General features: G+C 35.4%; 1 protein-coding gene across 3 annotated transcripts in view; it reads right to left on the bottom strand.

Annotated features, from left to right (window-relative positions):
* LMO3 (LIM domain only 3) overlaps positions 1-9,247 on the bottom strand; it is a 75,053-nt gene extending 65,806 nt beyond the window's left edge. Inside the window, exons 1-2 of one of the 3 annotated variants that reach the window (XM_051962223.1) lie at positions 8,759-9,247; positions 5,115-5,181 (exon numbers count right to left, since the gene is read on the bottom strand). Coding sequence is in view for 1 of the 3 variants with exons in the window: in XM_051962220.1 (XP_051818180.1) it covers positions 3,880-3,904 (25 nt within the window). In the remaining 2 variants the exon portion in view is untranslated. Of the gene's footprint in view, positions 1-3,879; positions 4,875-5,114; positions 5,182-5,386; positions 5,854-8,758 lie in introns of those variants that run through there. The other 2 variants (XM_051962221.1, XM_051962220.1) reach the window with 2 other exon arrangements.
* Positions 9,248-13,873: the final 4,626 nt, after the last annotated feature.

Here is a 13,873-nt window from a genome sequence, read left to right as displayed (position 1 = left end):
AGAATATTCATGTCATGGTAAGCAGCTGTTATAAATATGAAGCTAAGTAATATTAGATAATTGTATAATGTTTCTGCTCCTGAATAGAACATTTCCCTTGGGGAGAAAATGTGATTAAAATTCTAAACAATTTTTAAAGAAATCTACTTAATAATGCACCACACATAAATTTGCCCTCCAGTACATAAGTGTCAATCTCAAAATATCTGAAACAGCGAGGTTAAAATAACCACTTAATGTGTATTTGGTGGTAGGAAGAGTAGGGTGCCCCCTGTGTGGGAAAAGTAGTTAGCTTACAGTAGTTGAAGGGGTATATGACACAGAATTTTAAAACATCAATTAAAGATCCAAACATTCCTAAATGATGGACATTTTAAAATATGGTCCTTATGTTAAAAGAGAGTAGAGATACCAGTATCTACATTAAAATCATATAAATTGTGTTATAATTTTAACAAGTTATAATTTTAACAAAATATTAATTAACATTCTAAAAGAGTATCAGGAAAAGGACCAGTTTTCACCTGAAAGGTCAGTATTAGAAGAAGACAAGGGAAATTAATCACTCCTTACTAAGATTTTTTTTTAAAGTTCTCTCCATAAATATTATACATCCAGTAACAAGTTATCATGAATGGGATGCCTCTTCAATTCTACAGCTTGGCCACAGTCTTTTAAAAAACATTAATATTTTATTATTCACCGATTACATATAAAAACAATTTTTAACATTTGTTTTTAAAACTTTGAGTTCCAATTCATTCTCTTCCTTCCTCCCTATCTCCTCCCCACCCTGAGATGACAAGCAATTCAATATAGATTATACATGTGAAATCATGCAAAAATTTCCTTATTAGTCATATTGTGGGAAAAAAAGGATAAACAAAATCTCAGAGAAAAAGTTTTTTTTTTTTAAAGTATGCTTCAATATATATTCAGATACCATTAATTTTTTCTCTGGAGATGGATACCAGTTTTCACCATAAATCCTTCAGAGTTGTCTTAGGTCATTCTATTTTGTCCATACTTTTGATAGTAAAATATACTTATCTTTAAGATCCTCCGTTTTTTGTATTGAACTTATACCTTCTCCATAAACACTCATCCCAATCCCAAATACATAAAATAAGGAAACAAAGGTCAAAATAAGTCAAGTGACTTGTTCCAAAGTCATACAATTATTTAATGTTACAACTAGGATTAGAATCCAAGCCTCTTGAATATTTTTCTCAATAAATTCATGTTGCTTTATAAAAGTACTGAATCTCAAACTTGGAAGCAGAGAAAATGATGTTTTGCATTAATTGTGCATGTTCTTACTAATTGCTTTAAGAAAAATAAAAAGCATATTCTACATCCAGTCACCATCCCCTGTTCTATCTTTCCTGATTATATAAGTTTTCTTCAAGTTTCTAAAAGTGATATTATGGTAAATGTTCGATCATAACCTTTAACATTTCTACTTCAAATCCCATAGGCAAAAAGAAGACACAGCTTTTTGTAAGAGAATGTTCTGCAAAGATTTTTTTTCCTTAAAAAATGATAAACATTTGTTAGAATGAAACTTCCTTGGCTGAAATTTATTTGGTTCAGTCAGATTTCCAGCCTAGATGTTGAGTTAGGAGTTCTTTGTAAAGAATAGCAGGTTGTATCCCTGTGGTCTGATTCCTCTCCTTTGAAGGAACTAAGAACCTAGGATAGATCAATCATAACCCTTAGTGCTCCTGCTAAAGCTTACTTTCTAAAACTTCTATCAAATGAAGATTCTTTGATCGTAACTGATTATTTCTAGCATGGTTCTATGGGGAATGAATTTCATCAATTACAACATAGCACATTCCCTAATGCCCTTAATATCTGGGTGGAGGAAAACATTTTAATTTAGTAAATATGGTCCTGGATTTCAGAGGCATATACATATTTGTTATATGTATAATCAACAGTTTGAAAGGAAGACTGCTCTGCTTTCCCCAGTTGGTAATTCCTTTTTGTTTTTGATCATTAGTGCTCAGAAAAATTAGAAGAAAATCCTCATCTGAAAGAACTAAGCTATATTTTCTAATTATGTTACAGTCATAAAGAATAGAGGGCCAAATCTCTCATTCAAAAATCTTCAGACAGGGGAAACTAGTCTTTATGAAAACTAGACAATAGATTACTAATCTCCAAAAATGTTTTTGTTATGTTAACATTTTAAGTTAGCACTCAGAATTCAGCAAATGTTTGTATTTAGTAAACTAATGACCCTAGGTCATTTAAGCACATTAGTTGGATATTCTATATTATATTAATGTGGCTTCCTTTTAAAAGGATCATATTGCTCCTAAAATTAAACATTTCAACTAGACTTAAATAAATAGCTGTTAGAAAATGGTTATTTCACAATTATTCTGCCATATATACAGAATTTATAAATTAGTCAGCAGATTTCCCTGACCGGTCCAAAAACGTCTTTGTAAAGTTATATGTTCATAAGCCAAGAAACATTTCACAAGTTTCTTATAGCACATCAGGAGTCATAACTAGTTTTAGATTGGCATGTAAATTGTTCTGAGGGAAATTCTTATTGCCTCTGAGACCCTGCTATTCCGAGTTATTTGACAGTTTAAGGGAAATCAATTTTTTTTTAAAGACAAATAATGGGCTGTGCAGTATGGTGTTCAGAAATAAGTAGAACCATTTCATTTAAACTCTGGTGAGCTTTTAATTGCCTGGATTGTATTGTGAGCCAGCCTAACGGTTGATTGCCTCCATTATGCTCTCTTGTTCTGTGCTATTCATCCGCAAAGTCTCAGCTATAGTAGTTAACACAACAAAGTAACCACAACTCTATAACATGTGGGTTTTTTTTTAATAAAGAGATTTTCAACACTTAGAGAGATTGCCTTTCAACCAATAGTATATATTCAGATGAAAAAACTACTTTCTCACTTAAATATGCTTCTCTCTCTCTTTCTCTCTCTCTTTCTCTCTCTGTCTCTCTCTCTCTTTTTCTCTCTCTGTCTCACTCTCTCTCTCTCTCTCACAAAAGGTAAGGCTATACAGCAGGTTGACAGCTTAGGTGAGTTAGGAAGATGCTAAATGAGAATGCAGGTCCCATACCTAGGAGCCCTGACTCAGATTAAAAGAATTTGACCAAGGCCATTCAATTGCTGAGGGGTACTAACAAAAGATTTTCTTTCTTTACCCCCTCCAATCTTCAAATCAACCCCTCCTCAACCCCATTTGAAAGCTGGATTGGGCCTAAAAGCTTGTTTTTCTCTGTTCAGTGGCCCAGAGCATCCCTGCAGGCTGTAGCCCCCTAAGGGACAACAATGCAAATAGATGTCCCTATATCTCAGGGACTGGAGCTGCATAACTCCGTTCTACCCCTTCAACTCCCTCCTCCCCACCCTCTCAACCCCCCTTCTTTTTTGAGCAATGGAGCTGGGAACCAATTTGATTCCCTTTTTCTCCAATGCAGCTGCAAGGCTCAGAGATACTGACATTTTTCCACTCTTATCAGTTTAATTACAGTTACCATGGCAGCAAAGTGCTAGTGCTTGGCAAAGGCCAACAAGAGATTTGCAAGACTGAGTTCAATTTTGATGCAGCTCACATGCAAAATCAAAAAAATAAGAAACATACATACAGTATAACAAAGAATTCCTTTTGGGTTTACACTCCAGCCTCTTTTGTGGCAGTGTCTTTTCAGCCACACAGGGATGATTTGCAAAGAATGTAGCAATATTTGTTGCACCTAGCAAGATTAATTGGTTTAAACAGCAGTCTTTCAAAGCAGTTACAACAAAAATATTTCAGATAGCTTTAGAAATACACCAAAGGAACATTAAAGCCAGGTTCCTGCAAAGTACAGCTACGACATGATAGTAACCTTACCAAAACTTTTCTCCTTTTTCTGCATGAGTTGATTTAAGAATCCCTGAGTCGCAGTTTCTCATTGGATTTGATAATCCAAGAAAAGTGGTAGCGTCCCTTTTGCTTTGGTTGAAGTGAGAAGCTGGTGTTCAGATACAGAGCCGAGAACAGACTATTGTGCACCCACTTTGGGAAAGGGTCGGAGTGTCGGCAGGGGGTGGGGGGAAGGGAGAAGGGTTGACAGACAAGACAACACGCACAAACTGAACCACTTGCACCACTTGCAATGTGGCAGTGTTCAAAATGATGGCGAATGACAAAGCCACATGTTTCCCTAACTCTGTCCGTAATCCTATAATCCCAGTGGTCTCTTTTAGCTTGGTTTTAACAAATGGATTTGATTAAACTGTCACATACAGCGTTAGCATACCATATCATGTTCAATATGAAAAAGATCATAAATCTGACTTGTATTTCATAATAGCAATCTGTGTAGCCTTTAAAAATGTGCTGCATCAGTCTAATATCGGGCTATTAGTCCATGTGCACCTCATTTCACTGAATCTCTCTTTCCTCTTCCCAGGGTCCATCCATACTCAACAACCATGCACTCTAGACACTTTGCTACCGGAAAGGATTGAAGAGTTAAGGGAATGGTGGGTTTATCGTATCTATTTAGAAAGGGAAAACAGTGTTATAAAGGAATGAAGACTCTCCAAATTAAACTATTGGGGAGATTGATGAGGGAGAGAAGCAGTCACTGAATTGTACCCCACAAAGCAAAAAAACAAAAAACAAAAACAAACAAAAAACTCCATAAACACTCTATCCCTGGTCCCATTGACCTGAACCCTAAAAATATCTTAGAATTACACCCTCCCCTCCATTCTCTGCCACAAAGAATAAGCGTGTGGAAATGCTGCAGTTCATTGTTAACTTTGACTATTATCTACTCTAATACTTGAGATGTTCAGCGAAGGAGCTTCTCTCCCTTCCTCCATCAGCATCTTCCGATTGCATGTATTTCATGTCTCATCATAAAAATAATGAAGCCTCACATGATTTAAACAAAATCGTCTCAGCAGAGCTGCAGCTTGAGCGAAAGTTACAGTGCAGAAGACGATGTGTTGCGGCTCTAGTTTATACCTCATTAGGAGAGGCGAAAAAAAATACCCACATAACACACACGCACGCACGCGCACACATACACACACCACAAATAACCCAAAGCTTGTGTATACAGTTGCTTCACTTACCTTCTCAATTAAGCAATACAGGGGGAGGCAGTTCAGTGAGCACAGTGGCTGCTTTGTAGCTCTTCTCCTTGGGAAAGGTCAAAAAGAAGCATTGTTTGAAAAAAAAAAAAAAAGGACAGGGGAGGGAATCGCTATTCTTTAAGTTTAAAATAATGAGGTCCTCAAGGATCCGCCAAATAATTGTGTTGACCACATCTGAGCTACAGGTGTCCTCCTTTTAGTATCTTACAGTCCACGGCTGTCTTTCTCTGTCCTGGCTCAAGACAACTTACCTAAGCAGCGTGTGAGGAACCAAGCTGAATGAAGCCAGGGCTTTATCAGCTGCAAAATGCAATCCCTTACCAGCCAGACATAATACAGCAAAAGAAAAGGTCACTCAGTTATTACTGAGCCAGCAGAGCCCAGGCAGCTCTTGTCAAGACCATAGAGAAGCAGCTCCCTTCCGATTTAAGACTATTTACCTCTCACCCCCCATCCCCCCTTCTTTCCTTCTCTCTCTCTCCCGTCCCTCCCTCCTTCGTTCGCTCCCTCTCGTGTTCTCGTTCTGCAGCTCAGTCAAGTACAGCCGCCCTCCGAAAGTGCAAAGCAGCCAGGAGACAGATTGGGCTTTGTTGGTAATTTCCCATGGTGAAAATTTACAAGCCTGCGAGTGCAGTCAGCAAAACCACATGCATATGCTAGACACAAACACCAGGGACAACCCCTTAGGAAAAAAAAAAAAAAGTGACCTCTACCGAAATCAACTCAGAAAGGACCCTCTAAGTCCCAGCCTATCCAAAATGAAACTCCCGCGGTGGGGGGTGGTGGTGTGGTGGGGTGGGGGAAAGGGCGATGATCAGTGGGTGTGTGGGAGGGGGGAGATAAAGAGAAGAGAAGGAACAGATAATAAGAATTTCTTTGGATAACCAGGGCATTTCGCAACAGCTGGCTACATTTAAAATAAACTGTCCCCAATAGTACTTTTGAAAGTAATAATTATGGAAATTAAAAAAAAAATTCAGTTAAAACGTCACCTAAGATTTTTAGAATTAGCTAGAAAAGTATTACCCTCCTCTATTCTAGGAGGATTGGGGAGTGTGGGGGGGAAATAAATATTGTAGCTTGGTCTCTAACTCTCATTCATAGTCCTAAAAATACTCCCTGCTCTGTAGGTCTGCCACACACAGGCCTCTTCCTGCCTATAGTCTCAGGCTACCCTCCTCTCATTCTAATGGCCAAGCTAGAGTGAACTTGTGGTTGGATTCATTCAGTTCCTTTCCCCTTTCTTCCAAAATACTCCTTAAATTTACTTTAAAACTCCTAAAAAGTCTGAATCTAATCTATCTCTTTTTTAAGTACTCTATATTCTGTGCTTTACTACTAGCTTGGGTAAAACACAATTGAGGTTCCCACAAGCTTTCATAGCTCTCAAAATAATATGCTGTGGTACCTGTATAAGACTTATTTTGAATGCAGTTTTTAAAATATTTTATTTACTGGAATGTCTATTTCTCCCCTTCCCCATCCCATTTACTTTACGTTCCTTCTTGAAAGGCTGTTGGCAGCTGGAGGAAACAAACAAACAAAAAAAGAAATTATTTCTCAAAACTTCAGAGTTATTCTCTTTCCCCAGGTTTAAAAGCTCTGACATAAGTCAGGTTTAAAATTTAGTCCAACTTTAAATGACATTAAGTTATAAAAGAACCAAGAAAGATTCAGTGGAATACTTCTAACTTCTTTATCCCCAACACCAATTTAACGTAGAAATAATAGTTTAAAACAAACAAACAAAAAAAGCAATCTTAAAAAAAATGAACTTTGGGCTTTAATAAAATTATAAAAATTAAAAGTACCAATATTTTGGCCTTCCAACTCCCCATCCCCAAGACCCCTTTATGATGAGATTATGATGTGGCCACTTTTTTCTCCCTTTAAAATAGTAACAAAACTTAGAACTAACCTGAAAAATAAATGAAAAATCACAGACAGCAGGTTAAAACGACCCCCTTCAGCTGATTTGATCTGTACATTAGCAGATTTCTCAACTTTTGCCTTTCTCTCCTACTTATACAAGCATACATTCACCTCATCTGTATGAATAGTTCCTTGCTTATACCCCTACCTTTGCTACAACCACTCTGAAAACACAGCAGTCTCTCACTCTCTCTCTCTCAACCAATGCACTGAGAAGAAGAAAAGAGGGAGGGAGAAGTATGTGTGGGGAAAGGGAGAAATAAAATCAAAACAAATGGTACAGCTAATGAGGACAATTAAATTAATTATGTTCAAGGAGATGAGATTTTTTTTCCCTCCAACTGTATGATCTGTTACCCCTCGCTGGCAACTGCTGCTCTGTAATTCATGGCAACTGATTAGTGCATCTATGCAAATCTTTGTTTAAATCATTCAACTAATTAAATGATGGGATTATTCCTCTGCCTACGGTGACATCATTCGCAGTAATTAGTACTCTATTTGGACTGTGGCAGTAAGATTCCTGATATCAACACCAACCTGCAAAGACATTAACCACTTTGTCACTTTTTTTAAGGGACAAACACCCAGATCTCTAATTACATGTGTTTTCCCCCTCCTTCATCCCCCATTCTTCCTTTCCTTCCCTGCTTTACCCCCTCCCCCATCAATCAGGAATATATATTTATATATAAGAAAGGGGAGAAACTTGGTGAATAATATGCCAAACCACATGTGTAAAGGAATAAAATGGAATAGTTAACATTCAGCTCCACGCCATTCATTTTCCCCTAAAATGTAATGATAATTAGATGGGTCATAAAATGCTCTTCTTTTCATTATGACTGATGAAATGCATTAAAGTTGACAGGGTATTACCTGACAGTAATTAGGTTTTGTCATGAATTAAATTATTTGAAAGCAGGCTATCTCCCCAATCAAGCAATTTACAGCAAGATTTTTTTAAATCTGTGCTACATAAGAGAGAGATAGAAAATAGCAGTTTTTCTCTTCATAATCATATGAATTATTCACCAAAAAAAAATCATCAGGAAAAAACCCCGTGCAGATGAAGAGGCTTGCCACTTAATGTACTGCACAGATGTGATCATCAGCAGTTGCCGACAATGAAATATACAAGTGCACACAAAGTGATCTGGTGAACAAGAGGTGGAATTTAATCATCTTCTGCTGACACTTTGCAAAAAACACCATTAACCCTCAGCAAACCCCCTGTTTTCCCTGCTCTCCCCCCCCCCCCATGCCTCACCCCTCCTGTGAAAGGGAAGAAAAAAAAAAAGTGAAAAAAGAATTTGTGCTTTTGTTTACTCAGCCAAGCTAAAGGTTGATTCCAGCCAGGCAAACAGTTTCTTCATTTCCAGAGAGTAAACTAGCCAGTTTAATTACAAATCCTTAGGAAACCTTTGCAAAAGAACTGCTATTAAGAGACACTTTTTTTGGGGGGGGGTGAGGTTAGAAGGTTTCTAGTTACAGAGCTTGAGCTGTTTTAGCAGGTCATCATACTTTCCATTTGATAAGAGTATTTAATACACCCACCCCCCCAAAAAAAAATCAGATTGCCATATCCAATATTCTTAACTCTAATGCTTTTGGAGGAGGGGGAGGGATGAAAGAAGGAAGAGGGCAGGGGCAGGACATGAGGTAGTGATAACCGGGTGTGTAAAACTTACCTTTTCTCAAAAGAAAGCTTCCACAGGAAAATATATTTCTAAATATATCCTCAAGTTCTCAGCTTTAAAATGCACTTCCGTTTAATTTTGTGTATGTCCCTTCAATAATTATTTCTGCAGTGTCCCAAAGAGGATGCTGTTATGTTGCAGTCTTTTTTAGGGCAGCAGGAAGGGTGAGGGTGAAGGGTAAGGGTAAGGAATCATATGCTCAGAATCCAATTTAAAAGAAAAAGTCTCAGTCAAGGTAAGTATGAAGTTAGTTGTCCCCCTAACTCCACCATCATTCTCCAAAATTCAGCCACACAAATGCCACGAGCACCTAGGTTCGCTTTCCCTATCTTTTTTATTTGCTCTTCTCTTCCTTACTTTCTTCCCGAACTGCACAAAACCTGAGTGGGCCAGCTCTGCTCCTCCCGTATTTAAACACCTCACCAGGTCCCTAGTTAGCAGCTTCCTTCAGCTCATCCAAGAAGCTGACAAGTACTGTTAGAGGAGGCTGTACATGTTGCTCTAATGGACCTCATTAAGTTCTACTTACAGATGTTCTCTTAACATAATTGATCTGCGGTGAGTTGAGAGGACTGCAACTTATTCCCTAGCCCCCAATTATGGTTGGGTAATTAGATCCCCAACCTCCAATTTTTCACATTCACCCTTCTAACATTCCAAAATATCAAAGTATCTCTTTCTCACCAAAGCTCCCCCCTTACCGGACTCCACTCTACTCACTGTATTGACAGTTAGATCTGCAATAACCTTTGTAGTGACGCCAGTTTTAATGGTGCATTCAGCCCATTGACAGAGCTGCGTTCCCCTCCTCCCCTTCTCTACTTCTCTCCCCCCCCCAGAAACAAAAGGGTAAAAAAAAAAAAAAAAAAAAACACCTAACTTGTATAGTTTGTACTTTTGATAAAAGGTTTCAGTGATGAGCTTTGGCAGAGGAGCTTCTCTTCTAATGTCTTTTTATCTGTATTAATTCCTCAGATGAAAACTTTAAGGAACAATGAAGGAGAGAGGTAGTGCTCTGAAACGGTGAGAAGAAAAAAATTACACAGCACACCTGGGACAGATGAAGCCAAACTAGTGCTTTTATAATGCCAATCAGTAGGGCTGTTATCATCCCTCTAATTAGGAAAGCAGCCTAAAACAGAGAGCACTTGGGGAAATGGTAATGTTATGGTTTTGCACTTAAAAGGGGAGACATTTCCTGCACTGTAAGAATCTAGGATTGGGGCTGACAAGTCCTTTAATTAATGGGCAGGATTCCCTGTGTGTGCAAGTATGTGTGCATGTTTTAATTCATAAAAGTAGACAAAGGGTGCTATGAGGACAGGGAAAGGGGAGTACTGGGAGGGGGAAGAGGGAGTCCATTAGTTTAAAGAAGAACAGAGTTCATAGCTACCTTCCTTTTTTAACCCCCAAAGGACTGAAGTGTAGAACTGCACTGAGCTGTTTTTCCAGGAATTTGAATGTTACAGTGGAAAAAAGCCTAAGGCCATAAGGCATACACAAAGTTCGAGACAACCTGTATTTTAAGTTTGTCTTCTGGTTTCTCTTTCTGACATACCACCACTTTCTCCCTCGGATGTTGGCTCATGGGTTAGTATAGAGGCATGTTTGGACTCATAGGATGATTATAGAATCTCTGATAATAAATGCAAAGAGAATATATACTCTAAACAATTCTTGCAAAACACCACTTCTATCATTTTTCATGTTTTCGCCAAGAAGAAAGAAATTCAATTTTTTTTTTTTTTTTTATGAGCTCTTAAATTGAACTCTCTGAACCTGGAAGCAACTAGCTGGCAATATAGTTTTGGAAGCCTTTTAATGATTAAAAATAAAAGAGGGCCTCATTCCTAAATTCTTAGAGATACATTTTTTCAACTCTTTCCCACAAACTTTTCTTTTTTAAGACATGAATCCATACACATGGATAATAACAATAATAATGATAATATCTATATCTATCTATTATATATATATATGTATATATATATACACACAATTACATTTATCTGATGTTTAAGAGCTGTAAGGTTTAGTAAGCTCTAATCCAATTTAAGTCTTGCTTTTTAAAAAATAAGCTATTGAAATCATAGAAATTGTATTAGCTAAAATACTCAATTATCATAGCAAATATACTACTTTACTAAAAATAGCAATTCTGTTTGCATAAACACATTAAACAGAAGGTAATTTTTTTTTTTTTTTTTACAAAACCTGTACTGATGGATTAAACACATTTATCTTATTGAAGACTGAAACAAATTATAGATTTCACTAAGTAAAAGAAAAATTATCAAAAGAAATAGAATGACTCATTTTAGTTTTAGTTTCAATGGCAATAACCATTTCAAAGGAAATATTTTCAGGAAAACATAGTCTCTATTTTCAAATAACCATAACTTTTAGCATTCCTAAAGTAATAAAAACACATAAAGTAACTTTCATAATGAATTTTAAAAACTTTTGGGAGACAAAATGGTCCTTAAAGGGCTTATAGAAGTTAACCATTCCATTACTGAATAGTAAGAGGGCATAGCAACCCTTTTCAAATGCAAGAGAAGCATAAAGTTAATTTTCATAGAATCCTGGGAAATATACAGAATGAACCAAATGAAGAGTTCTCATAGTATTTATAAACATGCAAACACACACACACACACACACACACATATATTCTCAATGGTAATAGGGGTTATTTACAATACACTTATTATAAATGAATATTATGTTAACAATACCTTGAAAACATGTTACTTTAAAAGAAAAGCAATCATTGTAGAAACTAATATATCCCATTCCCATGCATCTTTAAGAAACTGGAAAAATTCCAAATATTTTCTTTAAAATGGATGATGAAACTAATAGATTTAACTTTTCATATGTTGAAATTTTGCCAAATTAATGAAGTTTTTCTTCTGAGAATATTATATATGAGATAGCATTTTTGGAAAGATTGTGAACTGGTTTAAATTTAGAGAAATATGAAAGTATGTTTATTACCAATCTAAGGATTTGTATACCAATGAGTACTTCAGTTTATTAAATATAAAAAATATTCATAATAAACAAATTAAATATCTCATGAAATATAGTAGCCACACTTTGGATTAGTTTTGTTCCAATACTTAATTATGTTTCATGACAAAAAACATTAAAATTTTTTTTAAATGAGACCAATTTTCTTAATCTTTTTCTAAAAATTTGCCAATTCTTTATCACTTTATCAGACTTCTGAAATCATATTGTACAAACTGTGATTTTGATCTCTACAAAGTAAATATAATGCTACTTTAATTTTGCAAACTGAAATACCAATTTCTCCTTTTATTATTACATTGTATTACTATACAGATTTTGAGTAAGATCTTGAGGAATTGATAAGTGTGGAAGTTCTTGTCTATAAAATGTTTGCTTTTAATATAAAATTTCAACAAATTAATTAAGAAAAAATTTGTAACCTATCTTTGTTTCTGGGCAACCTTAGTTTCTTTTTCTCCCCAAAAAGTTTATTTTAAAAGTGTGTGTGTGTGTGTGTGTGTGTGTGTGTGTGTGTGTGTGTGTGAATTGAGGTAATTTATTTTGTGGTGGAAGGCATCCAAAAAAATTCACTAAACTTTCAGAAAGATATATCCTTTAGAAGTTATCGGTTCAGTTATTTATTGTTTTTAAGGAATGGCACATGATAAACGCGGTCTCTTTTATTACCTATCAGGGATAATCGTTATTTCCTGAAAATGAAGAAAAGTGAAAAAATTTAGTGTGAAGAATTTGTATTTGTATTCAAAAATTTGAATTCAAATCTTGTCTCTATTATTATCTGTGTGATTTTCAGGAAGTCACAACTTTTTCTTTTTAGTTTTACAAGTGCAAAATGCAAGGTTTAAAGTATCTCTAAGATCCATTAAAAATCTGGTTCTCTAGTATTTCAATTTATATTGGGAAGGTTATCCCTTGGTTTGAATACAGAAGTAGGTGTCAATAGACAATACAAGTCTATGAGTCATTGACTTAATATATTATGTATAATATACATAGAACATATGTATATATATATATATATATATTTACTTAAGAGACATATATCATTGATATTAGTATGTAACATATTACATGTTTCATATATGTAACAATGTATACTATCATAACATATATAACATTAAAATGACAATTATACATAACATTTAATACAGTGATATAATATATTACTAATAGTCACATGTTATATATTATCTGTGTTGTATAATGTATAACATATAACATAAAATTATATCATAGATATTATGTTTATATATATATATATACCAGTGATATATTCCCTTAAGTAAATATTTTCCTTTCGAGATTGTTTATGTGACCTTATTAAAAGTTTGGCTAGACCTAGATGTATTTTCACAACTGGAACTTTCTTCTTGCTATTTCCCTCTAAATCAATGCTGGTGAATTAAGGAACAGCACTTATTGATGTCACAGTGTTCATTTCAACACTTCAAGGATCTAAAAAGAAATTTGCAAAATGAAAGTACCTATAAATGCTAGCCATCATCATCATCATCATCATTACTAGTATTATTATTTTTTAAATTTCCTGACAAACACTATAATCTAGTCAATTCCTAACTTGGTCTTTGAAGTTTTCTATGACCCCCAAAATTCTTAATTCAGCAACTAGCCTGTTGATTAGCCTATCCAGACTTAGGTAGGCTGAGGATCATATACATATATAATCCAATACCAGACCTGAAATTTATTTTTATTTTCATCTTGGTAGAATTTGCCAGGACTTCTCCTGGAAATAGTTTTCAAGAACCAAAAGTCACCTCCACATCATGGTGGGAACAGAATAGTAATTTAGTGGAATTTTATGTAGCATTTTAATGAAGTAATATTAAAATGATGTGAGCAGTTTAAAAAGTACAATGAAATGTATATACACATACTATGTATAAGGCAATGAAATATTATAATGAAAATCAAACTCCCAAGTATTGCTGTGTCTAAGGTGACCAGGTCTTTGAGCAAACTTTCTGCCAGCTTGTAGTTCTGATGCCTTTTTGTGTTGAAGACAATGACTGCAGAATGAAAGTTTTGACATATCTTAAGGAAGTG

The sequence above is a fragment of the Antechinus flavipes genome, chromosome 5 (assembly GCF_016432865.1).
Source record: "Antechinus flavipes isolate AdamAnt ecotype Samford, QLD, Australia chromosome 5, AdamAnt_v2, whole genome shotgun sequence".
Taxonomy (NCBI): Eukaryota; Metazoa; Chordata; class Mammalia; order Dasyuromorphia; family Dasyuridae; genus Antechinus; species Antechinus flavipes.
Note: the sequence above shows the minus strand (reverse complement) of the source record. Positions and strands in the feature narration are given on the sequence as shown.